Here is a 27,840-nt window from a genome sequence, read left to right on the forward strand (position 1 = left end):
GGTATGTTTTATTAAATGTTTATTCCTAATTAAAATGTCCTCGTAACCTTTGGTTTTTTTAGGTGAATTTTTATTTCCTATTTGTAATCTTTAGCCTTTCTGAGTGTGAGAGTGAGTGCATGAGAGTCTCAGTGGGCAAGGGAGTGGGTGTGTTAGTGCCTCAGTGGGTCTGGGAGTATCTACGTAAGTATCTCACTGGGTGTATGAGTGGGTGCGTGAGTGTCTGGATCTGTGAGTGGGTGTCAGCGGGTCTGAGTGGGTTTGCGAGTGCCTCCATGAGTGGGTGTGATTCAGTCTGAGTGAGCGTATGAGTGTCTCACTCGGTCTGTAAGAGGGTGCCTGAGTCTTTGTGTGGGTCTGTCAGTGGGTGTATGAGTGTCTCAGTGGGTCTGGGGGTGGGTGCATGAGTCTGAGTGGGTCTATGAGAGTCTGAGAGCTCTGTTTTTGTTTTACTCTCTTCCTCTCTGTTTTGCCTGAACTGCTTGTTTTTCTGCCCTCCATTTTGCCTTTTCTGCTCATATTCCTGCCCTCTGTTGTTCCCTCTTCTGCTCTGTTTTGCCTTTTCTTCTTGTTTATTTGCCCTCTGTTTTGCCGTCTTCTGTAATGGGGAAGGGGCAGCGCCCCATCTGCGGGCCAATTCCAGCCCCAGGGACTCCATGCTCCGGGTTCCAGCCAAAATTCAGTGGGGAAAGGGGGGCACATGACCCTCCCCTCCTCAATTAAATTTGGACCCCGGGGACACTGTCTCCTGGGGTCCAGCCATGTCTCACTGATGCCCAGCTATGTGTCCTTGGTGCCCTGGAACCCACCCATGGCACCCAGTGTCAATGGCGGCTGGTGACATTTGAAAGTGGTGGGGCGTAAAATTATGGTTGTACCGCACTATGGCGAGCGAGTGTAGCGAGCGAGTGTAGCGAGCGAGGCCAAACAACCTACGGGAGGGTAATTTTGAAAAAAGAGTGGACAAATGATGCTTTTTCAAGCAATCTTAAGGAAGCAGGAAGGTTAATGAAGCAATACAATTGAATTATGTATCATTTAAGAAATTGCTGGGTGTTGGATTTTTTAGGGAGTTTATTACACAGAGGACCACACAGATGTTGAAAGTGTGGCAGAAAAAAGTAGGGTAACAGACAGCAAGATGGAGTGTGGAAGAGAGAGCTCACCTGTGCTAACTTTTACAGTGTCCACTGTTTCTGACACCTCACACTCTCCACCAATGCCACCTTCACACACGCTGCCCATGAGAGCCAGCTCATCTCTGCCCACCAGTGCCAGCTTCAGACTGTCCTCAAGCACCTTACAGTGCTCACCATTGCTTGCTTGTTGGAATTCAGAATGCTGTGAACTGTCATATGAGGCCTCTTTGAGCCGCCACCAAATGAAAAAGGGAAGGAAGATGCCATGTACCATGTTTGAAATGCCTAGAATACTATCAGCCAGTTTTAGGGTGAAAGTGCTTTAACTGTGTTGCTGTCCCAGTTTTTTTACAAGAGTGATCTCCCCATAACTAATCAGCAGACACAAATTAACTCAAACCTGAGAAGAGGGTTAAAGAAGGAGATATCGAGAATGTTAGGGCATGTAGCTGAAACGTGAATGAATAGGCTTTGTAGGCTGCAGGTTAGAAATTGAATCAGGTAACTCGTTGGGTTAATGTGCCTATTGCGGAGCTCTACAGTTCATTAACAGCTCTGTTGTTCCAAGTCTTTAGAGTTTAGTGACTTTAAATACTCCTACACAGATCAGTGTGTAGCCTGCAGGCCCCATGTTCTAATCTCAGTCGACATCTTAGTGGGTAAATGCACCTGCCGCAGAGATTTGTGTTGTGTACAACATATGGGTCAGAGGTTCCAAATACAAGGAGACAGATCAGTGGGTTGATGCACCTACGGCTCTGGGTCCAGTTGTTAACTAGACCTACAACTCTCACCCCGCGAGCAGTGGCACTGCACCCCAAGAGCTCTAAGGTTAAAGGAGAAAATGTAACCAATGAACAGATCACTTTTAAAGTTCACCTTGGTTACACCACAGGCCACTTCAAGCTCCAGTCACCTAAGCCCTGCCCCAGCATTTTAAAGTTGTTACATTTGCTACCGTCGGCATATGTCCTGCAGGCTGCATTCTCCTTATGATACGATGCTCAGGATGTTACACCACTTCCACACTAAACAACTGAGCAGCTGAAACACTGCATCGGTCCTTGTCAAGGCAAAGGCATCATTCCACTTAAGAAAAACCCATCTCAAGTAAGCACAATCATACATAGAGGAATATCGTAGCGCTAGAAAAACCGATAAGCCATATACAAATTGCTACCTACACACATAAAAATTCCAAGCATTTTTTCTTTTTTAAACAGGCTTCATAATGTAAAATTACATTTCTGGGGAAGGACTCGCAGACAGCCAGGCGCTCCATCTGCTTCTAGTTTCTGGCTTTTCATTATTTATTTAATGTAGCCAGTGAGAGAACGGATTAGATGGAGGGTAGGGTGGGTAAGTACATTAAGTGAAAATGAGACAGCGTGGGAGACTGGGCAGTTTTTCTTAGACACGGGACCATGCAGTGGGGTCAAGACACAGGGTCCTATTACCACACAAAGTGTTAAAGTCCGAGCAGAGATTTTCATCTCTCTCTGGACGCGCTTTACTCCCATTTTTACAATTCACAAACATTTACATTAGCGCGCCTGGAAGTCTGCGCCAGGCGCTGGGGCCCATACCACTGGGAATGTTGTGTATCTGTTTTTACGGGCTCGCACTGCCCTGCAGCAGAATTCTCCACAGTGCTTACTTACAGACCGAGGGAATGAAGCGATGTGTCCTAATAAAAGTAAGAAAAAAGTGTATGAAAGTAAAACAAATAGAACCGTGGTTTGTTATGCTTTGTTTGAAACCAACACCACGAGACACTATTTAAACAGGAACTGAATGTACTGTTGGTGTTAGGTTCTGTCAACTATGCAAATTACTTCACATGGTACCTAAAACAGACAGCTCTGTGAGGCCGTGCTAATGCCAATAAAGCGCTATACAAAACTCTGCATACATATGTGCATCCAGGGGTGTATCTGCCAGTATTTTGCCTTCTTCCTGTATCTGTCTGAAGGACACAACTTTACCAGCAAGTACAGCTCAGCCTCACATCCTTCTGAGGTTGATAAATGGGTATCAGTGAGTTAGTGAATGAACGCTTCTATTCACAGTGCTGACAATGGTAAAAATCAGTGTTCTAATAAACACAGGCTATTATATATTTGTTACACGCATGTTCGTGTGTTGCATGCGCAGTTAAAAATGGAAATAATGACATTGCGAGGGAAGAGCGGGAGGAGGGGGGTTGGCTAAGGCCCGCAGAATCAAAGCAATAATACAGGAAACAATCATCTTATCTCCGACTGAAGGAAAGCCAAACCTGTGTGACCTGACTTGTGCGTCTCCCCACTCTGCCGATGCAAACGCAGCTTTCTACCAAGAGAGAGTTTCCCGCCTTCTCCGGAATCTAGGCCCCTGCCAGAAGCTTTAATTATTCCACAACCATGCCCCTGCAGACCCCATGAAATATGGCTCAGGGGGATTGGAAGTCTGTGGTTTGGGGGAGCAGGAGGGGTGACAGGCATTTTGGTGAGAGGTCAGCGCAATCCTACGGCACTAAACGCTCCCTTGTATTTTAAGTTGCCCTTCCCTTTCTTCTTTTGTGACTGATCAATTTCTATAAGGATATATTATATGGGCTCTCATTTGCAGTACTCGTGGCCGGCATTACAGGCGGGTGGGGGGGGAGGGGGTGGAAATACTCTGCGCACCGCGGAGAGGAGGGGGGGGCGGGAGGGGTTCAAGGGAAAAATATATAATATATAAAAATAAAAGTTTTACCGTACCCCTTTTGGACACCGGACTCCCGCCGTCTGATTTTTTTAATTACTTAGTGCTGTGAGCGTCATCAGATAGGCGGCAGGCAGCCTCCCAGTCAGCCACCCACGCACGCACGGCAGCAAAACCATCCTAGTGAGCGTTAACTCAGCCAATCCTGGCGCAGCATAACATCGCCACTGCGCCAGGATTGGCTCAAGAGCAGGACTAATACTGCCCATGATGAGACCCGGCTGCCCCGGGTCTCTGCCTCTGTCACGGCTGGGGGAGGAGGAGGAGGGAAGGGGCTTTGCGTGTGTGCGCATGCGTGGACGAACCGCCACTGCCCAGTGTGCTATGACGGGGACTGCGTGGGGAGCCTCAGGATCCTGCTGTCCTTGCTGACTCCCCGCCCCCTGTGGCAGCCAGCGGGCAGGGAAACAGATGAAAACTCCGCTCCCAGCGAGCGGGAGCAGTTTGACAGCTCCTGCTTGCTGTAAGTGGAGTTAGTGTTTGCTCTCACTTTGTGGGAGCTGTCACTTTGTGGGAGCTGTGAGCTCCCGCCAAGCAAAAGTAACCTGCTGTGCCCTGGGCACCGCAGGACATAGGGAGCCGGCCCTGTTGGGTGGTGGTCCCCTCTGCCATTAATGGCTCCAGGAGAGGGCCACGTGGCCCCCTCCTTTACTTTACATGGGCTGCCGGGCTGTATATGGCTTGTGAAATGGGGGGGCATGCCCCGGGAAGGTGATGGTCCCTGGGCCCATATATGGCCCGGGATGGCATCCGAGCGCCCCTCCTCTCATTAACAATAATGGGATGCATGCATATAATAACATATACATGGTCCCGGGGAGGTCGCGGGTAATGGAGGGTGGATGGGGGGGGGTGGTAATCTGCGGCCCCTCCTTTCTTTCTACCCCACTCCCCTGCCCCTCTCCCCCCTCTCAGAGAGCCCCGAGGAGGTGGTGGTCCCGGGGCTGGAAGTTCTCTATACTTAGATGTTAGGGTAGTCCTAAAGTTTTACTTTTATTGAACAAATAAAAGGTAATTTAACCAACTTCTTATTAAATGGCTTTGCCATATTTAAACAGACCATTTCCAGATCATAGTCTCTGTAAGTCCTTGTGTTACAAGTTTGCTAACGAGCCTCTTCCAGGTAAACCAAATGCCCATTCCACACAAGGGAAACTGGCTAAGGAATGCCCCAGAGCTAGATAATTGTAGGGCAGTTTCTTGGAAATCTGTTCATGCCCTCACAAGGCATTCAAGTTGCAAACTCTAAAATATATTCATTAGTTGGTTAAACTTCCATAAGAAATCACTTTAAACTTTGTCCTATGTGACTATGCTTTGTAGTTCCTTTCAGTATAAAGAGACAGCTATTCTTGTGGGGGGAGCTTGCTATTGGGTTCTGTTTATGGCTGTCAGTGAAGATGGAAATGTTACTTGTAATCCTAGTTCTCTTTCATGAATATCTTCACTTAGGTCATGAAAAAACCTCCTGATTGCCTGGTCTTTGCTTTCTTTTCTTTTTTGACCAGCAATTGCATTCTCTTGCTGCTTGGCTTCCTCAAAAAGAACTGAACCTGTAAGCCCACTGCCAGTTCAAGGCTTTTTGGTATATGGAAGCTACTGATTCCTTAAAGGGACAGTGCATAATTTCACTTTTCTGTGCTTAAGCCTCTGAGGATGATTTCTCTGCTTGTAACTTCTCACTTCGTACAAAGCTGTATTTCTTTATTGCAGCACACTCGAAGGCTCATGCTTCAATGTCGCCTTATAAACTATTGAAAGTTAAAGCATTATGAAAAAATCTACCTTGTTAAGTCTTTGGAGTATGACAAATGACCACCTTTACCCTCCTGGGAACATACATAAGTTGAAAATGAATTGTTTCGGGGTCTCTGCACATAGATGAGAATATTCGATTTTTAGGACTATCAGTGAAGATAGCTATTATGCAGAACCAGGGCTAGAAGTGAGTAAAATTTCCTTTTCTACTCTTTATTGTGCAAATATGTCTGAATCCTAGTTTTAGTAATTGTGGAAGTTAAATTGGTGTATTTCTGCTTTTCAGATTATTGAATGTCTTAGAAGTAATCGCGCCTTTCAAGCACTTTAACAAACTTAGAGAATTTGTCCAGATGAAGCTTCCACCAGGATTTCCTGTGAAATTAGGTAACTAAATTAAGATATAAACACAATAAGCATGCCTTGACTGTTTGTATGGTAATTGTTATTTACAATACATTGATTGCAGTATAAACCCTTGACTTTCTCAGAAATTCATTTTTTTTTTTGGTATATTATTAACTTTCCATTGAATCATAGAATTAATACTTCATTTTGGTTTCAAATTCTAAGTTTAATATACGGGGCTTGGTAAAAACACACAACAAAAAAAAAGTTTGCTGCACAAAATAGAAGGGAATCTGACATTTTCAAGATTTTTGAAGAAGAATCATCACTGAAATGTCTTTCAGTGGGCCACAAGCCACTGCAATGCAACCTATTACAGATAGCCTGAGACGGGATGGACCGGGAGGGACAATCCATAATCCGTGGCTGCCCAGCACCACTTTGCAGGGTCTAGTTTCAGAGCCCCATTCTTATTGGCGGAAGGCAGCTAATAATTGTTAAAGCTGCTGATTAAGCAGTTCTGTTTTACTGCCCTCCATAAATTTGAACAAATCTGTGATCATTCTGACTTTTACTAGGCAGCCATTCAGAATACATAGAAAAGAAGGGGCAGCTCTCTGACGGGCCACCATGCCAAACAACAAAAGAAGATTTCAAATCCGGCCCGATAGCTGTTGTTCAGTTCCCTATTCCATCTAGGCCCGATACAGAAGTCAATAGCCCACCTGATTGTCCAACCGTCTCGGAGGGTGACCTCCTGGGAAAAATTGAGATTCTGGTAAAATCTCTGATGCTGCCACTCCTAGAGAGAACTAGGATGATCAACTCTAAGTTAGATCACATTGAAAAGCAGGTCGGAGAAAATTCACTTTTATTAGTTGACTTGGCCAAGGGTAATGTCCATACTAATTCACCGGATACTACCACAAAGGACCCGGGTCCCAGTACTACCACTGCTAGGGTGGCTGACGAGGTACCTAGAAAAAAAAACAGAAAAAAAAACATACCCTTGCCAAAACCCCACCCGAAGAAACAAGTAGGTACATCAAGGCACGGCGGGAAGGTAATGGATCCAGTACGTGCATCCCAGCCCTTATTTAGTGGTTCACCAGTAGATAGAAGGCCAAATAGGCAACTCCAGCAGGATAAGGAAGTTCGTAAAGACCAACTCCCCAGTTTAAACCTTCCCCCAGAGGCAGCACCCTATACAATAGTCTTAGTGGGGGTACGATCCCTGGGGGCAGAAAAATTAGAATCTTACAGGGAACTGAAGAACAAGGTGTTTTTTTTGGCTAGATAGGAATAGGACCCTCCCTCCATCTTTGAGCGCAGAGATTTTGGGTGTTAGAAGGGTTCATTGGGTGGGCAATAACCCCAAAGATCTTGAAGGGGATTGTATCCTAGTGAACTTTAGGGATACATGGGTTGTAGACCACATCCAGAGAGAACCTAGATTTGGCCGAGAGGGCGATATCCAATCCCTGGGCCATGAGTATTTTTACCCAGGGGCTATGAATAACGAACGCCATAATTCTTATCCCATTTTTCGACAGAGAGGTTTTTGGGAGCAAACCCATCTCACAGGTTAGTGCACCCTTTCCCAGTTTATAATAGGTTTGATCCCCTCACAGATTTGGAGGGTGTAGATTGACTCCCCAAAGCAGATGGCGAGAATAATGAAGATGACAGTCAAATAGGTGTTACAGACTGTCTCTCTGACAGTAACAGTGAGGGTACGAAACACCTAAGTGGACCCAGCAGCCCAACCACAACTCGGGCACCACCATCTCAAGCTGTAAACGGGGCAATGAACAGCAGCCTAAGAGCAAATGCAGAACAAGGTTCCCTGTCAATTGTTTCCTGCAATCTGGCAGGAATATCGAACAAACTCGACCTGCCTGAATGGGGGGTCATTTATTGACTCGCAAGATGTGTCCCTATTCCAGGAAACCTGGGCCAGGGAGGACTACGTGGATTGGTTTTGCCTCATTTTCTATCCAGGCAAAATGGGGTGGGAAGGGACGCCTGTCTGGTGGATTACTCATTTGGGTGGGTTCACACTTAGGATGTTCTGTAAGGATACTTGAGACAAACTCCGCGGATATCCAAAGTGTGGCATTAGAATGGCCAAATGCGGCTAAACTAGTATTAGTCAATGTATATTCAAGACCAACGGGTGTGGCTAATGTCTCAGGAACAATTGAGGATCTATTCCTCTTCCTTGGTACCATCCCCCAAGGCATATCTGGTAGGAGGCGACTTTAATTGTCAATTCGAGCCACTGCCAGCCTTCCTGGAGGGCACCAAACTGGATGACCAATGGGATATACCACCTGTTGGGGGTCTAACAGTGAAGTCCTGGACTCCGCTTGCTACCCAAATCATAGCCCTGACTCTTAATAACTCTATAAGGCCCTGCAATGGGCGGGTCAGTGGGGATATTCCCCCGAAACCCACCTTTAATAAACCGGGGTTTGAGTCACGCATAGATTATATCTTTGTGGAGATTCGTGACTGGGCTATTGTAAGGAGCTTTCAGGTAACCCCACGTGATGAAAGCGATCACAATGCGCTAATCCTGAAATTCCAGGTGCCCGGTATTATCACTGAGAACCAGATGCCTAATACCTCCCCGGACCATAGAGCGATCCTATCTAGCGATAGACGCAGAATAAGATGGGCTAAAGTTATAGGGAACCCAGAATCTATCTCCCGGCTCTATGCCACAATACTACCGGTTCTGCAAAGAGTAGAGCTTATTTTACTATGCCCGTCCGTGGAGAAATACAATGCACTTGGGGATCTTCATTTGGAGCTCACCAGTGCATTAGCAGAGGTATTGAACCCGCGAGTAACGAAAAATATTAGCAAATTGACAAAAGCCTCATGGTACAACACAGCCTGTAGGAAGGCTAAAGCCGAACTTCTTGAGGCTATGAAGCAAAGGGGTAGCATTGTGTTGATTAGGGCAAAGAGGACAGAATATAAACACCGAATCCAGACTGCCAAGACGGAGTGGGACAACGAAAACTGGTCTGAAATGGTGGGGGCCCTTAACCTTAGAGATGCCCGGAAATTCTGGCAGATCGTTAAAAACGGTTCTGTGGACCCAACACCAGCAGTAGAAGCAAATATTGCTTCTAGTGTCTGGGAGGCTAACTTCCGCACCCTATATTCACAGGCTAGCACAGATCAGGCAGAAGACATAGGTAGTCCAGTGATGGGCCCTAGCCCTGAAATGGCCCAGGCAGAATTCACTGTGGCGGAGGTTGGTGCTGCAATTGCTAAATTAAGAGCGGAGAAAGCTCCGGGCTTGGACAGGCTCCCGGGAGACTTGTTCAAGCATGAACCAACTGTCTGGGCCCCATACCTACAGGTCCTTTTTAATTCAATTTTGGGTGGGATGGAGGTTCCTAGTACTTGGCTGGGGGCAGAGATTGTACCCATCTTCAAGAAGGGCTCTCCTCTGCGCCCAGCCAACTACAGGCCTATTAGCCTCATAGACGTCCGACAAAAGGTCTTTGCAAGGCTCATCCTGGACCGCCTATTAGAGTGGATGCTTGATCACTCAGTCCTGAGCCCCTATCAAGCAAGGTTCAGGAAGAAAGTCTCTACTATAGATCAAATTTTCCGCTTGGCCCTTCTATATTGGAAAACGGTAACATTGGAGGGTGGCAGCCTCTATACCGTTTTTGTAGATCTACTGGCGGCATTTGATCTCGTACCCCGTAGAAAACTCTGGTCTGTCCTATCCAACATGGGGGTACCACAACATCTCCTAAATATGATTGTCCGCCTACACACAGATAACTATGCGCAGGTTAGATGTGGCCGGGATGGTTCTCTATCTAACAGATTCCCCGTTGACAGGGGGGTAAGACAGGGTTGTGTGCTGGCACCGACCCTGTTTTGCCTCTATGTCAACGGAGTAATTGCCCATTAAAATGGGGTAGTGGATGGTGATGCCCCCAGACTTGCCGGAAGCAGGGTGCCGGCGATTATGTTAGCAGACGACACCCTGCTTCTGTCTAAGTCCCCTATGGGGATCCAACGAGTCCTCAAGGGTTTCGAGGTATTCTGTGGAAACTATGGCCTTGAGGTCAATACTCTCAAGACCAAATATATGATCTTTAATCCCCCATCAAAAACACGTCCTAACCCATGCATCAATGTAAATAGGCTGGAGAGGGTTCGAACCTTTGAATACCTAGGGGTGACTCTAAATGAGAATATGTCTTGGGGACACCATCAAACAAAATCACAACTTAAAGTGGCCCAACTGGCGGGAGGAGTTATTAGCCTTATAAATAAAAAGAAATCTACCATCAAGGCAATCGGTCCCCCGTTAGAGATATATAGAGTGCAGGCCAAGGGAGCAGTCATGTATGGTAGTGAACTCTGGGGCCACACATGTAAACGTGAGATGGTTACAACGGAGAATAAATTTATCAGGCAGCTTTTATCTCTCCCCCCCCTAGTACCCCCCTTTTGCCGATGAGGCTTGATTTGGGACTAAGGCCACTTGATGAAGACTTGGGTGTTAGGCCCTTAATCTTATTGCGTAGAGTATGGACCACACCAGAGCTGGCAAACTATAGGTCTGGGCTGCAGGAAATTTTGAACTACTCGATTGTAAGGAATATTCCCTGGTTTCAGCACATAAAAAACGAGTTTGTGTGTTTGGAATTAGCCAACCTGTGGTTTTATCCTGCGACTGCTTGCCCCACGGTTTCTCGGAAGCAGTTGATTTCATTGTACCATGAAAGCAAAATTGTGGCACAGAGACAGGGCACACAGTCTGGTACCCTGACTGACTCCTTCCTAAAGATTAAGGATACTTATAGGCTGGGGGGAATCGTAGATGTTATATTTCCAACTAATACTAGGAAACTGTATCTACAGTGGAGGTACGGAAGTTTACCAATCCGAGCCTTCACTAGTAAGTGGACTGAGCCCTCCCTGAGTCACTTCCCCGGGTGTAACTATGAGCAGGAAACTGAGTTGCACATATTGTTCTTCTGTCGAACTTATGTGCAGGCTAGAAGGCATTGGATAGTCCCGGCCTGTAAAAATCTGGGCTTTACTCACTGCCTGCAGGCATATAGGGTTCTCAAAACGGACCTCTCTGCCATGATAGTGTTTGCGGTAGCTAAAAACCTGGAAACCTTCTGGCAGAAGAGAAGACGTTTATTATCCAGGGTTGTAGATTAATTGTATAATTTTAAACATTATCAACATGTACTAATCTTTTTAACATTTTTATTGTTTCTATGGACTAATTACAGCTCCCTGTATGATGATATGCACTAAGGAATCATGCTCCTGTCTTTAAAAGTTTTGATTAATTGTCCATGATGCAACTAATTCTTGTATCTGTATAATTGTTGTGTGTTATCTTTGATGGCAAATTAAGCCGAAATAAAGATGTTGATAATGATGATGATGAATACATAGTGGGAATACGTGCCCCCTCTGGGGAACGTTTTCAAACACTTATTTCTCTTGCTAGAGCATTAAATCTGCTCTGTACATCTAACTAAATAATGTAAAGGTGGATTACACCTTGTTAGATTTCCTGCAAAACATTTTGCTCATCCCTACTCACCTGATGTTTTCGTGCGTTAATGCAAAGGTACCATGTTGCAGGTGACTGACTGTGGAATGCAATGGCAATTCATATGGTTTCACATGAGATTGTACAACTAAAGGTATTGTAAACAAACTGGAGTGTTTGTTCGGGGGTGGGGGGGAACTCAACTAATTCAATAATCACAATCCTTGCCAGGGTGAACAACAAAAGTAACTAAATAAACCTGTGCTTAACCCTCTGGTAGCTTGGCACAAAGCAGTCCGGGTTACTTTAGGGACAATGGCTAAAGTATTTATGTAGTACTCAAACAGTAAAAAAATGAAAGTGCAACACAACAAAAACCCCAAACCAATTTATAAAATAGACAATATTTCAATAATTAAAATGGCACCAAAATGTCAAATTTTACAAGTGGAACTGGAGTTAAAAAATGTTAACGTTTAAATAAAAAATAGCGCTACAAAGCTACAACTGCCGTGATCTGGTCACGCTAGACGAGATCAGAGTCCAAAGTTATGTCCGACTACAATGGAGCGCGATTTGTATACAAGCACAAGGTTCCGGTGAAAAGTTTAACTTCTGACTTTTGACAGTTTTATAGAGAAAAAGCCGTTGTCAACGAGTCGTCGGTGGGGCAAGCTAGATCTGAAGTGGGACTCGATGGCGAGCTGCTGAGGTGCGGGGTCCTGGAGCGGTCATCTGCGAAGGCAGGAAAGCTCAGAGCGGGCGAAGTCTGGAGTCTATGACCAGGAAGGCTCCAGCGTCAATCGGATGCTGCTCGGCATCAGTCCTGAAGAAGCCCTCTTCATTCGGACTTGAAAATCTTTCTGGAAGTCAGATCTCCTTCAGCTGGGCAAATCAGCAAGTTCGGGTCGATCGGCAATTCGAAGGATGGGGCTTTGGCGGTGATCCCGGTCTTTAAGTTCCCCAGGCATAAACTTGGCAAAAAGTTTCTAAGTCCCACTTCTTGCAGTTTGGGGACAGGAGGAGAAGACTCTAGCCAAGGGTCATGGAGGTGCACAACTTGGGAAGTAAGACTCATTTCAGCAGAAGCCAGGAGTGGGGTCCAGGGCAGGTCCAATTGGAACTAGTCAGGTGGGCAGTTGTACGGGGACAGACCTCTGGAAGCTTGTTGTGTCTCTGTACCTTAAACAGGAGGTTAGCCAACTGACCCTTGGAGTCACTTCTGGGGTCCAGTCTTCCTTCAGGTTTTAGATAGCAGGGCAGTCCTCCTTCTGATATTTTACATGTCCAGTAGTTGTCTGAGGAGAGATCTGTGGGGGTCCACCTTTATGCCCATTGCCAGCCTATGATTGGAGGGCAAGCCTTTATCCAACCCTTACACCAGTTTTGGTCAGTTTCTCTACCACCCCTAGGTTTGGCATCTGTTTGATTAGAGAGACAAAGGGGAGGCAGGCCTAGGTGTAGGCTGAACCTGCCATTGACAAGGTAGGCATTCTTTGAAGTGCAGTATGGGGCTGAGCATAGCCCCCAGGCCATCCTTTCATGGTAGGAGTCCCCTATCCCACACTTAGAGCCCGTTGTTCCCTGTCTGGGAGCAATACAAATCTCACCGCAGGGGAGCAATCAGGAGCGAGGTTACAGCTGGACATTGGTGGCAGGAAAGCCTTTTGGGCTTGGGCAGAAAAATGACAGCTTTGTAAAAGCATAATTTGCAAAATAGTAATATAAAATCCAACTTGGACATTACATTGGATTTTAGATTCCTACTATACTGAATTTAGCACCTATTAAATGCAGTAGTGTAACCCAGTGTTAACCTATGGGAGAGCCAGCCTTGCCAACTTTGGAGGTTTTCCACTGCCATGACATGTAATACATTACACATACATGCCCTATTTATTAAATACCATGTGATCTGCCCTATGGGTATTTAGAGGTGACTTATTATCAAGCAGGAAGATTTAGGCTTGGCAAAAGACTTGTTTTGCCAGGTTCAAATGGCAGTTTTAAAATTGCACCGCCTGCTGTAGTAACGTTCCTGAAGACATGTTTTACAGTACTACTTTTGTTGGCGCTATAATGAGTGGGTGCAGCCCATTAGTAGCATTTAATTTACCAGCCCTGGTTCTCCAGTATTGAATCTTTTATAGATTCACATGCTTGCATTTTCCCCGTCGTCATGGTGGGATTCTCACGGTAAAAGAATAACCATAGCAATAAAAGAAAAACTGCATAGAAAACCCATAGGGAAGTATATAGTTTGGTAGCTATCACCATCATTATGTGGTCCAAACACCAACCAATCAGCTGCCAGCCCTGAGATCACAATTCTCAGCAGAGTCACCATACCTCCAATTTCCAACCGCCGTCGTGCAAGGAGTCTCCCTGCCTCTGCTCAGTTCTTGGTTACTTAGTGAACTTTTGACCTTTCTACAGTTCTTGGATTGAGGTACTGTTTTTCCTCCCTTACTTCACCATGTCTGAAGGCTCTAAAAAAGAGGCTTTTCAGATCTTGTAAATCTTGTGAGAAGGCCAGATTATACTCTGAAGACCCTCACAAGGAATGCCTATACTGCCTTCACCCTAAGCACGTCCCTAAGGAGTGCAAGTACTGTTGCATTTTCTCGGCAAAAACTTTGAAAGACAGAGAAGCACGCCTGTTATTATGGCTTCGGAAGAAGCCTACATCAGACTGACTCTGATGAGGGATCTGAAGGACACTCCTCTTCTAAACATAAGAGGGAGTTGTCTGAGGAGAAAGTTGGGTGAAGAAACAAAAAACAGAGAAAGCAAAGACTCATCGTCGTCTTTGCCTCAAACTCCTCTCAAAAAGTCTTCAGAGAAAAAAGCTCCGTCACTCACGTCGACAAAGATCAAGGTTTCTTCAGTCTCGACGAAGACGTTGGCGACCGCAGCAACGACTACGTCAACAACCATCTGGACGACGACAGCATCATCAACATCGACGAAAATATCGTGGACGACGATACTGTCGACAGCGCCGTCGACGTGGAGTGCACAGACCTCGTCGAGGAGCGTACCATCGACGACTGCTTTCAAATCTCCAAGGACAAGATCTATCACAATAAAGAGATTTCCACAGACAAGAAAATAGCTGAATTTACGGCTTGTACAAAGATCTCGCCGCTTCCACCTTCCAAATTACTGGATTTACAGGAGTCAGAAGATGAAGGACCATACGGAGTAGCTTATAACCCATCGCAACTTCATATTAAAAGCCAGGAGACAGATGAAGAGGATGTCCAAGAAGTTCAGGAAGAACTGTTGTTTAAAGTTCGGCCAGTTCAAGGATCCAAAAGGTACGAAACATTCCAAGAAGCCTATGAATATGATGAGAAGGAGGACGACGATAATTCCAGAGAAGACGCAATATCTATGCCTATTTCCATAGTTTCTGACTTGAGACATATGGTCAACGACTATTATCGTTGTTTTCCAGCTGCCAATACTCCTGCCACCAACACCACGAGTGTACCACAGCAGATAGTTCAGATTCCAGTAGTTCAGCCTCCACCTTAGGTGCAAATGGTGCATACCCCGAAAATAATAACAATTAGGGATGACTTTGCGGAAAGAGAAACGGAGGATCAGATTGAGAAAGGAGAATTAATACAAGATGACCCTGGAGTCAATGAGTGGGATCAATGTGATTTCTTCGCCAGGTCCGGCAAGCTCACCACCGGAAGACATTGGTGGCTTCCATGATTTCATAGAGAAAGCTTCCAAAAGATTCGAGCTTCCTTTGCCGGTAAAGGAAACTTAGTGCTTTTTATAAGATTTTAAGGAAACTTTCAGAAAATCAATAAGGACAATACCAATCATTGATCACATTTAGAATGAAGGACTGAAGATTATGCAAAATCTGGCCACGGTTGCAGTATCTGTTCCAAGGATCGAAAAGAAGTATCGTGCCCCCGAAACATCACCAGCATGCCTGATCAGTCACCCTGGACCCGAATGAGTAGTTATTCAGGCGGCACAGAGACTCTCCAAGAACCCGGTCTCTAACTTGTCAGTTCCTCCTGACGAAGACGGAAAAAAGGTGGATGGCGCAGGGAAGCGTTTTGCAGTGTTGGCAGCGGCTTCTTTCAAAGCTACAAATGCATTGGCACTTGTCAGTTGTTACAACCGACAGATGTGGTCGGACATTGCTGGACTTTTAGTTAATCATCAGTAAGACCAGAAGGAAGAGGCGGCTGTAATACTGCAAGATGGAGCTAGGGCTGCTTCCGAGTCCATCGACATAGCCATGGACATTTTGTCTATTAGATTCAGGCAAATGGCTGTAGGGTGCTGAAGGCTACATCTTTCAGGCCAAAAGTGCAGGCAAAGATGGTGGATATGCCTTTTGATGCTGAGAACCTTTTCGGAAAGCATATTGATGAGGCGTAGCAAGGAATAAAGGCAGACACGGATACTGCAAAAGCCTTAGGCTCTCTGCAGCAAGGAAATGTTCAAACTTTTCGTGGAAGAGGATCAAGAGGTCGGTTTAATCAAAGATCTTCCTTTCAATCCAACAGGTATCAACCTTATCAACCGGGATACAGTCAATACAAAAATAATCAACAATTTCGCTCCTCTAGCACCTCTTATCAGCAGCAGTATGGAAGAAAGCCTGCCGCAAGGGGAAGGGCACAGAGCTTCAGTAGGAGACAATGGCGATATTCAGGCGACGTCCACCATGTCACGCCCCAATCAGATCCATTACCTCTCTCGCTATTTTCATCAGTGGCTGTCGGACAAATAGGTGTTGGACATTATACATCAAGTCCACACCCTAGAGTTTATACAAAAACCTCCACCGCAACCTCCCATTCACAGAAAACAGAATCATCTCTCTGCTCTCAAGGCGGAAGTCTTAGCCCTCATTGTGAAAGGAGCTATAGAGGAGTTTACAACTCTACAGCCAGGGAAAGGATTCTACTCGCATTTTTTCCTCATAAGGAAGAAGCAGACCACCAAATGGAGGCAGGTAAGGGATCTGAGAGGCCTGAACATATATATCAAGAAGACCTTGTTTCGTATGTAGTCGCTACAAGAGATTCTCCTAATGATGAGCATAGGAGATTACATGGCATCGTTAGATCGCATAGATGCCTATTTTCACATCCCAATTCACATCAAACACTGGCAGTATCTACGATTCACAGTGGTGGGGCGCCACTACCAATTCAAGGTGTTACCATTCGGCCTCAGATCCGCGCCAAGGGTTTTCACAAAATGCATGGCGCAGGTTGCAGTGCATTTGAGACAGCAAGGCCAGCAGTTATATCCGTATCTGGACGACTGGCTTATAAAAGGTGCATCGTTCAAGGAAGCACGACAAGCCCTAGAATGCTGCATGGTTTTAATCCAGAAATTAGGACTGCGAACCAACATGGAGAAGTCTTTCCTGGTTCCAGCGCAGTCGCTCCAGTTCCTAGGAGCCAAATTACAAACTCGGGACGCAAAAGCGTACCCCTCGGATGAGCGCACGCAAAAAATAATGGAATTGACAGCATGATTAAAAGCAAAAAGTTTCACTTCAGTGAGAATCTACAAATCATTGCTGGGAATGATATCATCCTGCATTCCATTAGTCCCCATTTGTCGACTTTGCATGCGGCCGTTGCAAGAACTGCTCGATAAGCAAGGAGTACAAGCCCAAGGATCCTTCAAAGATTGAATTTAAATCAACCCTCAGATCAGAAAAGCTCTGTCATTGTGGGGCATCAGGGACAACTTATCAAAAGGTCTACTGTTCGAGCCCCAATCTCCAAGCTATGTCATGACAACAGATGCCTCGTTAAACGGACGGGGAGCGCATCTTCAGGAACTGGAAATGCAGGGTCATTGGACAATGCAAGAAGCCCAATTGCACATCAGCATGCTCGAGGTAAGAGCGGTGTTCCTGGGCCTGCAAGCCTTCCTACGCATAATTCAAAACTCGCCTGTTTTAGTCCAGACAGACAGTACGACAAGAATGTTTTACTTACTGAAACAAGGAGGCACAAAGTCAAAAAATCTCTCAACGCAAGCCCAAGAGATTTAGAACAGGATGATACAACACAACATTTCCCTGCTGGTCCAGCATGTCCCTGGAGTACAAAACATGAGAGTAGACCGCCTAAGCAGATCGGCCTCAATCTGTCATGAATGGGAGATAAATCAAACTCCGCTTTTAAGGTTATTCAGGTTAAAGGGTATACCATCTCTGGACCTATTTGCAAATCAGCACACTAAGAAATGCAAACATTTTGCAAGTCGATTCCCTCAGAAGGGATCGTGAGGAAATGCGCTACACATCCGTTGGACGGGAATGTTTGCATACGCATTTCCCCCGTTTCCTCTCATTCCTAGGATACTACGGAAAATGAGAGCGGAACCGTGCCATCTGATTCTAATAGCCTCAGCTTTACCAAGACAGTTCTGGTTCTCGGAACTCCTTCTGCTGTTGGTAAATCCCAGACCACAGTTTCTATTGATACAAGACCTGATCTCCATGAGAGAAGGGCAAGTTCTTCATCCGCAGCTAACCTCTCTGAACTTGTCAGCCTGGAACCTCATGAGCATAAATGTTATTCCTTAGACATCTCTCGGACTGCAAGGATATATTAGCAAACTCTCGAGCACTGTCTGCAAATAAAACGTACACAGCAAAATGGAAAAGATTTTGCCATTGGTGTCCTGATCAACATCTGCATCCTTTTCACTCCTCGCCGGAGCGAATTCTACTGTTTCTACTTCACCTGGCCAAAGCTGGGTTATCCCATGCTTCGATAAAAGTACATCTTGCAGCTATATCAAGGTATCGTAGAACGCTAAATCATCCATCGGTTTGTTTCGCAGAGGATCATAAAAGAATTTCTAAAAGGACTGTTCAGAGTGTTTCCACCTATTGAGCAGCCGTCCATTCCGTGGAAGCTCAATGTAGTTTTGTCATGTCTAATGAAGCCTCCGTTTCAACCGATTCACAAGGATGAGTTACAGTTCGCCTCTTGGAAAGTGGCATTATTACTCGCCCTCACTTCTGCCAGAAGAGTCAGTGAGATCCAGGCGTTCTCTGTCTCGAAACACTTCCTTCAATTCAAATCGGACAGAGTCATTCTCAGGACAAATCCAAAATGTATCCCCAAAGTCCCTACTGTTTTCCATCTCCATGAACCAATTGTATTACCTACATATTTCAAGAAGCAATCTTCAGTAGCTGAGAAATCGCTGCACACTTTGGACATCAGAAGAGGTCTCAAATGTTTTATTAACTAAACAAAATCATTTCGGAAAACAGATCAACTGCTTATCGCCTTTGCTGGGCTCAGGAAAGGCTTAGGTCTGACAAGATCTTCCATTTCAAGATGAATTTCCTCGGCCATCACTTTGTCATGAGAAGGCAGGAAAGCTTTTGCACCCTAGAGTTTGAGCTCATTCCACAAGAAAAATTGCAACGTTCACCGCATTGTTCGCGGGAGTGTCGCTCCCGAACATTTGCAGAGCGGCGACATGGGCAAATGCGCACACGTTTACCAGGCATTATTGTCTGGATGCAGCGTGGAAAGCGGACACCGCAGTTGGACAAGCTGTTCTACGGCACCTCTTTCACTAAGGTACAGTTACATCTCATCCTTTGTATTGTATATTTTGACCAGAATGTTTGTTGCATACATTGTTGATAGTTTCAGATTTCATGGTGACAAGCAAAATATGCATAATTTTTTACTTTGGAGCAGCACAACTCACTATAATTCTCTATTAATAGGAAGCAGAGCCCTACAAAAAGGGGTCTATCCTACAAACGCTGCTTGGGTATGCACTGCTTACTATTCTGATACAAGCATGTGAATCTATGAAAGATTCAATACTGGAGAAAATACTAGTTACTTACCTGTACACTATGGTTCTCCAGTATTGATATCTTTCATAGATTCACATGCGGCCCGCCCACCTCCCCGTTTTTTAGCGCATAGACCACTTTTTATCTCTAGATTCATCCTTGGCTCACACTTGGTCTCGTTGGAAATCTTAGGTATTGTGGCTCTGCTGGGGATTGTGATCTCAGGGCTGGCAGCTGATTGGTTGGTGTTTGGACCACATAATGATGGTGATAGCTACCAAACTATATACTTCCCTATGGGTTTTCTATGCAGTTTTTCGTTTACTGCTATGGTTATTCTTTTACCGTGAGACTCCCACCATGTCGACAGGGAAGATACAAGCATGTGAATCTATGAAAGATATCAATACTGGAGAACTATAATGTACAGGTAAGTAACTAGTTTTTTACATGTGGTTCCATATACTAGGGAACTACAAGTAAATTAAATCTGACGATTAGGGGTGTGCTAATTCTGACCTGTTTAGAGAGGAGAGTACTTTAAAACTGGTTAGCAGGATTAGAGTCCGAGTAAACTTTATTCGATCTAAGTAATTAGACCACAAATGTACAATAAAAGAAAAACATTAAAAGACAATTGATATCCAACAGTGTCTTTGCAATCCGTCATAAAACCAGTTAATGTATTATGCCTCGTCATACCCCTCGCTATGACGTCCAAATACGGATGTTACAGGTTTGAATTGAAATCGAGAGGGAAGGGAGGAGGGCAAAATAAATCTCAATTAAGGGTCCGCTATGTGCTCCTGCCAGCCTAATTGTCACTACCAATTATCAAAATATACTAAGGGGCACGCCAATAGGCCAGGTCACCGCAGATATGGAGTTCAAGAGATGTACAATAAAAGGTTAGCAGGACTAAAGTGTGCAGTCGTATGGCTAGCAAAAACGGATTCTGCAAAAGAAGGCACATTTTATAATCCTAATGTTTAATCAAAGTAATGTATGTATAATGGTTCGTTCCCCATTTGCACAAAAGGTATTGCAAGATAATGACTCTACTTCAGTCCCTAAGTTCTTTATTCTCCTATATTCTTTGGCCTCCTGATTGAAGTGTTCTAAGCCTGGCCATGTCCTACTTGTAGGTTGAGATAAGACTTGACTTCCCTGCGTTCTGACGGACAGAAAGGACTGGAACCTACTTTGCACATTTGCCTGTTTAGCTACATGCAAGGACAGCCACAAAAGAATGTACATGAGTGTTCCTTTTTGCCTACTCTGTAGTTTTTCTGGGTTCCAGTATACCTGCTCTGAATTGTATTTGGTGTTTAAGGAAGGAAGTATCCGTCCATAATCCTCTCAAACCCCTACTTTTGAGTAAGTCGGATGCAGCCAGTCATTGTGCTCTCTGCCATTTTTGGGCTGTAAGGATAGTCGTGTTTTTATTTTCTCTGTCGGGGCTTGTAACATTTAGAAAGTCTTGCAGTGTGACGACTCTGGAGCATCTTGTGAAGGATTGTTACTATAAATAGGACCAGGCCTGTAAGACGTGCCTAAGCTAAACCTATAGATGTAAAACCTGGCACATTCACTTTTGGAAAGGTTGTGGTTGGTTTGTCATCTCAAGCCAGGATTATTAACGAACACCAATGAAGTCTCCTCTTTATTTGTGGTCCTTGCTGGGACCACACGGGTTTTGTTTTTTAGAACACAGGTAGCTATTGACGAATACCAAATCTTTGGCAGTAATGTTCATGTGGGAAGAAGTTCCATAGAGGGAATTGCAATCTTCTTCTTCCAACATAGGCAGCCGTGCACTGACACCAAGTGTCTGTCTGAATTCTAATTTCTATTTTAGGCACGTGCTCCCTCCCATTTGATGTGGGCCCAGGCAGGTGCACCCATGTCCATTACTGTTTTTTACACAGCTATAATGTAAGTGGTTACCCCCACTGATGAAAGTCCGCTAAAAAAGCTAGTAGATCCCAGAAGTAAGAATGATGTAGAGAAATGCCATTAAAAAAACTAGATACAAGACTTTGTCATCCTTGGAGAAACTAACATGTTACTCTGCTGAATATGGTCGCATTGTGCCAAAATTCGACTGGCACTGGTCTGCCAGAGGCTTTACTCTGCATGAACCACTATGTTGTAAATAAAGTTGCATTAGTAAATTCTGGTTCTGTATTAAAGGCGTTTTGAGTAGCTGGTCCGGAGGATGAATACCCATGTGTGTTGATAGTATTGTTTTTCTCTTGTAGATTGACGTTTAGCTGTATGAGGTAAACAAACTGTCTTCGTTATTCGTTTGTCTGCAGTAACATTTAGAGAGTTTCAGCGCAATACCCCATTGCAATTTATTGTGAATTGAAGGTGTATGGAGCCGTAATGTGCACAGTAGGCCCTCCCTCACTTCCTCTTCCACTCTAATCTTAATTTTATTGTGCTTAATGTTGTTATAATTGAAAGAGTTACTCCTGCTCGCTTCCATTAGTAACAGTGTGTTTACACGATAGCCTGATTCCTGTTTTTGGAGTCCTTGTCTCATTCTTTCGCTTTCTTTTGCAATCTGTCTAGACATCCCCGTGTTTCCAACCATCACTGCCACAGTGACTTTTCAAGAGTTCCGCTATGATGAGTTTGACGCATCCATCTTTACGGTACCTGAAGATTACAAAGAGGACCCAAGTCGTTTTCCTGATTTATAGCGTGTTGGGAAAATGGACAACTAATTCCCTGTGGTTATCATTGAAGAGAAGTGGTAATGGTTGACCGGTACCACGTAGCAGAAGGGACACACAAGCCTACAATTCCGTCGGAAGAAAAGGGAACAGGTGTTGAACATTGCAGCCATCACAAAGGAACATAAAACAAGTAATACAGCGGTCCACACAAACGTGCTTTGGAAAATATGGTTTCACAGGACAGCCGGAAGAGACGGGAAATTTCGCTGGAACCAAGTGCTGTCATTTCGATGTTTTTTATTTTGTAATTTTCTTCCTAATTAATTGAGCCCACGCGGACCATGACCAGGTGTAACATGACATGTCTTAACTGACTCTCTTAGCATCTCACCTTACATTCAAGGTGAGTTTGTAAATATTCTTTCAAGCATCTTTTTCATAAATTGTAAACTATGTAACATTATGTATAGTTCATTAATTCGAATGTTAGTTAAACGTGTATAAACTAGAAGGAATGCATTTTCTGTAGACGAATGAACCAAATGGCATCTCAACAAATAATGAAATTTACACATTGCAATACATGTCAGAAATAGCACTCGCCCTGCAGGGAATAAGTTACCTCCTTTAGCACTTTAGTGCAAAACATTGTGGTGCTAGCTTTGTTTTTTCAAAACTGAGTCTTTATTGTAAATATAATTCTTGCTATTCTTACTTCCATACCATTTCCTGTGTTAAAACTAATTTTATTATACCAATACATGTACAGCCTTGACATGCATGATTTTAAAACCAGTCATTTTCAAATGTTCTGCTGTATCACGTTTCTTTTCCTATTTAGTTATACACGGTTTCGACCGAAGCTGCATAAAACACTGATTCTGCAGAACAAGTTGACCTGGCTGAATTTAACCTTCTATTGGTAATGGCATAATAAACTGGCATATATAAGAATACCATTTTCCCCAAATTACTCGATTTCTTAGCTAGAGAAATTTGTGTTGGTAAACTTTGCACATTACTAGGGAGTCCCGAACAAGCCTTTGTACACCGAAATATTTGCAACGATTTTTAATGTGTCTGACAAGAGCAAGAGTGCCACTTGCAACCCCCTTTGCAGCTTTAAATGTTCGATATTTACTTGAACAAGATGTTGACATATTGTGGGCCTTATTACTGCGGTGGTTTGTTCATTCCTGCTCAGTTTGTTAGGAGGCTGTGTAAATGCACTGCATGTCCTTCGACATATTTGGGTCACATGATCAACCATTCAACATGTTTTCCTTGAGGAACACATTAAATATTTCAGGAAGTACGTTGCTGTGAGGCACAGTTATTTAGAACCTGGTAAATAGGTACACAAATATGTTTGGTCTAAACAAGCTCAGTTATTCTGGTCTTCCAGATCACTGCTTTTGTAAACGTCAGTGGGGGCTGAGGAAGGAGCCTTTACAGTTTTGAACTATCTGCTTTTTATTGATTTCATCAGTAATATAAATCCTATTAAAACCCTTCCTTTTAAGTAACTCGTTGCCCCACTATTTTTATTTTGTGGCTCAAAATACTAACCTGTGGACGTAGTTAACAAATCATTTCTCTGCCTTTTTCCCCCCACTGCAAGTAATTGGTACTTATGACTATCGCAGTTTTAAGAGTTATGCATAAGTTACCAGAGTATGAAAATCTAATAAAGCGGTAAAAGAAGATAAATGCTCGTTTTCTGTTCGTTTTAACTAAACGATGAAAAGTGATATTAAAAGCTCTTTTTGCATAATTCTGTTTGTGTAGGTTATGTTAATCCATTTTAATATTTGGGGCATTTTATTGGCGTCATTATGTTCATTACATGTTGTTGAACATACTCATTGCAGTGTTTCAACATTTCATGCTTGGATAAAAATTAAAACTATGAAATGTGAAGGCACTTTGAACAAGGTTATTAGAAAAATGTATGTTTTGAGTTGGGTTAATTGAACATTCAAATCTGTTGCCACTCTGTTAAAACTGTTTATCCAAGGACGTTATTTTATTGGTCTGTTTTTAAATAAAACCTTGAATTTTCTAAATTGATCTTCATCTAGTTATTTTCTAAACTGTATTGTACCACAACTGATTTAAAATGACGGGAGTACACTCGGGCTATAGTAGGCACTAGCTTGCATTTAACCGAAATACTGGTCCTTCATGCTCCTCCATCCGACTTAAAAATCTTTGGTATCCTACAATGCGAAGAGAAGGGCCTGTAGTTGCACTAATTTTTAGCAGACCGTGATGAGCTGTGTCTTGGTGGTGTGGATGCTTTTTTAGCAGGGGGGAAATGAAGAAATGTGTTCCCTTAACAAAACGGCTAAGCAGAATTGATCTAGCTTAGTTTAAGATTTAGAATATGCAGGATAATCCTGGTAGTCTGCCGCACTGCTTCAGCGTAATCTACTTCCTAATTTGTGCTACCGTCTAGTGATTCAATACATTTGTAGATAACTGTGACTTTTTTAATCTGACACTCCTGGTAGCTCAGATTAGTAGAAACATTTGCCCAATGATCAGATACCCCTCTGCTGAGGTCCTTGTCACTATGGAGTTCCAGTGACTAGTTTGGTATGATGATGTGAGGCTGAAAGTGTAAGCGGAGCTGAGAGCTATGCATGTTGTGGAGAATTATGGGATGATTTCGGTGAAGGAAAGTTGGAGATCTCACCCACTGAAGGGGAGATCTCCCTAGACAGGAAACAGACCCTCCAATATGCTGTTTCCTACATACCGGGAACAAATCTTGCTTTCAACTTTTTCATCCATGATGCTAATAGTTGGAGAGTAATGTGGTTAAAGTCAAAATAGTGATTTGACTTCTACCAGTCTTAACAGTGCTCTGACGCCTATCTAGTCATTAGGCCTCCTCAACATTATGTGGTGCCTCAACAGTGAGCTGGCCCTCAGTGGTCTATAGGTACCAAAATATTTGCTTTTGGATCTCCCCATATTTGAGTTCTCTGGGAAGTTAGATGCTCAGCCAGGAATGTTTCATGTTTATGTTGTCCATTGGACAAGTAGGTCTAATCCCGCTACAGCACAAACCTTTTGGCTGGCAGTTTGCCGCACCACATTATGGATCAGTGAAAGAGGATTTTCTGTAACTAAGGTAAAATTTGTATCCAAATGTATATACTGTTAGGTGTTATTTATATTGTATAGATTGTTAATCAATGCACAACCTTTACTAGTATGATGAGCGTTCGGAAGAAAAGCAGTGATCTGCAAGTTCAGCTAGCATTACTGTTAGAAATGGGATTTCAGGCTAGCTGAGACTTGCGCCAAAGCGAGGCAGAAACCACCACTCTAGTCAGGATAAGCGAGTTACACTTCTAAAATAACCCCTCCTCACCCCCTTGGTAGCTTGGCACGAGCAGCCAGGCTTATTTTATTGTCAGTGTGTAAAGAATTTGCACATAACCAACAGTAAAACAGGGTACGGACTACAAAAAGACACTACTCCAGTTTAGAAAAAGATCCAATCTTTATATACTTAAGACAAGACCAAATACGATAAAAATCCACAATACTATTCTTAAAAGTTCACAGTTCCAAAAATACGATGATTAAAAAGAGTTCCTTGTGTGGGTAGCTCCGTCTGGGCTACCATGGTGTCGTGAACAAGAAATCCAACAGTTCTGACTGGTCGCAGGGGGACGGGCCAGCTACGGTGTCGGGAAGACCCCAAACAGTACCTGTGAGAAATGCAGGGCGCTGAGACCGTTGAAGTCACTCTCATTGTAGGTCAAGCACTTCTCTGGTGGAGTCAGGAGAGCTGGCGCCGGCAGGCGTCTGGTGCTGCGGTGTGAAGTGCAGCGGTGCGGCGTGCGGTGCACCGGTGTGGCTCAGTGGCGGGGTCAGATGGCATCGTCGGTGAGACCAGGGTCGCGGTGCACGATGAAGGCGGTGCTCGCCACAGTGCTAGCAGGCCACGGTGCTGGGCGAATCTTTGAATATCTTCAGCCTGACTCCATATGTGATGTCTCCCACACATGAAAAGGGTCCCATTTTGGACCAGATCTTTTCAACGTGTAACATTGATTTAGATAACCCCCTTCCTATTGTTTGGTACGACCATTTGCTGCTCACTTTTAGGCTTAAAAAAGGTCTGAGTAGGGCACAGACTCATTGTATACAACAAGCTAAAGAATATAGATCCTGTAAGCTGATAACACCCGACTCGCTGGCAGAAATATTGAACCACCATCCTATTCTTGTGAAGGGTTCCTTAGAAGATGTGACACACACTCTGGAAAGCAGGCTTCAGAATTGGGCATTGCATCTATCTCCACCTAAGATGCGTTGCGCCGTACAGGGAAAAACTTTGTCTCTCTGGTTCACTGAGGCTTTAAGAAAAAGAAAAAGTGCGTGTAAATGCCTTGAGTGCTTATGGAGGAAAACTTTTGATCCAATAAGTAACAAGCATTTGCAATGCAATAGGTCTCGCATTAGGAAAGTTTGAGCTATTGGTATTGTAAATATTTTTTTATTCATGTGTTGGTTTTGAAAATAGCGAAATTAATAGCTTTGTCAGTTACAATGCCAATAGTTTCAACTTTAGCAAATGTGTCTCCTATAGCATTTGTAATGCAATGTGTGTTGTATTTAAGTGACTTGGATGTATTGATATTACAAATAACAATGGCTTTTAATTTTTTTAATAATTAATACTTAAAGTTGTAACTTATAATGGCAATAGCTTAAACTTTGTGAATAACTTTTGTGAAGATAATGTTCAGTGTATTTTATTGTGACAAAAATCCAAGAACATTGCATTTGCACCTACACACACACGTAGAGAGCCACACACACACAGCCACACGCACACATATAGATGTGGTGGATATCGTGGTGGTGGATGAGGTAGTGGATGTGGTGGTGGTGGATGCAGTGGGTGTGGTGGTGGTGGATGTGGTGGTGGTGGTGGATGTGGTGGTGGTGGTGGATGTGGTGGTGGTGGTGGTGGGTGTGGTGGATGTGGTGGTGGTGGATGTGGTGGTGGTGGTGGATGTGATGGTGGATGCGGTGAATGTGGTGGTGGTGAATGTGGTGGTGGTGGACGTGGTGGTGGTGGATGTGGTGGTGATGGTGGATGTGGTTGTGAATGTGGTGGTGGATCGGGATGTTGTGGTGGATGTGATGGACGTGGTGGATGTGGTGGTGGTGGATGTGGTGATGGTGGTTGTAGTGGTGGTGGTTGTGGTGATGGTGGATGTGGTGGTGGATGCAGTGAATGTGGTGGTGGTGGTGGATGTGGTGGAAGGGGGGTGGAAGTGGTGGTGGATGCGGTGGATGTGGTGGAGGTGGTGGTGGATGTGGTGGTGGTGATGGTGGATGTCGTGTCGATGTGGTGAATGTGGTGGATGTGGATTTGGCGGTGGATATGGCGGTGGATGTGGTGGTGGTGATGGAAGTGGTGGTGGATGAGGTGGTGGTGGATGTGGTGGTGGTGGGTGTGGTGGATGTGGTGGTGGATGTGGTGGTGGTGGATGTGGTGGTGGTGGTGGATGTGGTGGTGGTGGATGTGGTGGTGGTGGATGTGGTGGTAGTGGATGTGGTGGATGTGGTGGTGGTGGGTGTGGTGGTGATGGACGTGGTGGTGATGGACGTGGTGGTGATGGACGTGGTGGTGATGGACGTGGTGGTGGATGTGGTGGTGGTGGGTGTGGTGGATGTGGTGGTGGTGGGGGTGTGGTGATGGTGGATGTGGTGGTGGATCTGGATGTGGTGGTGGATGTGGTGATGATG

At 44.5% G+C, this 27,840-nt stretch overlaps 1 protein-coding gene across 2 annotated transcripts in view; it reads left to right on the forward strand.

Annotated features, from left to right (window-relative positions):
* Window positions 1–24,128, forward strand: part of ANKRD13C (ankyrin repeat domain 13C) — a 394,963-nt gene extending 370,835 nt beyond the window's left edge. The window contains exons 12-13 of one of the 2 annotated variants that reach the window (XM_078668732.1): window positions 5,932–6,032; window positions 21,956–24,128. In XM_078668732.1, the coding sequence (XP_078524858.1) occupies window positions 5,932–6,032; window positions 21,956–22,086 (232 nt within the window). In that variant the 3' untranslated portion in view covers window positions 22,087–24,128. Of the gene's footprint in view, window positions 1–5,931; window positions 6,033–21,639; window positions 21,661–21,955 lie in introns of those variants that run through there. The other variant, XM_078668741.1, reaches the window with a different exon arrangement.
* The last annotated feature ends 3,712 nt before the right edge of the window (window positions 24,129–27,840 follow it).

Source organism: Lissotriton helveticus, chromosome 1_2 (assembly GCF_964261635.1).
Source record: "Lissotriton helveticus chromosome 1_2, aLisHel1.1, whole genome shotgun sequence".
Classification (NCBI taxonomy): domain Eukaryota; kingdom Metazoa; phylum Chordata; class Amphibia; order Caudata; family Salamandridae; genus Lissotriton; species Lissotriton helveticus.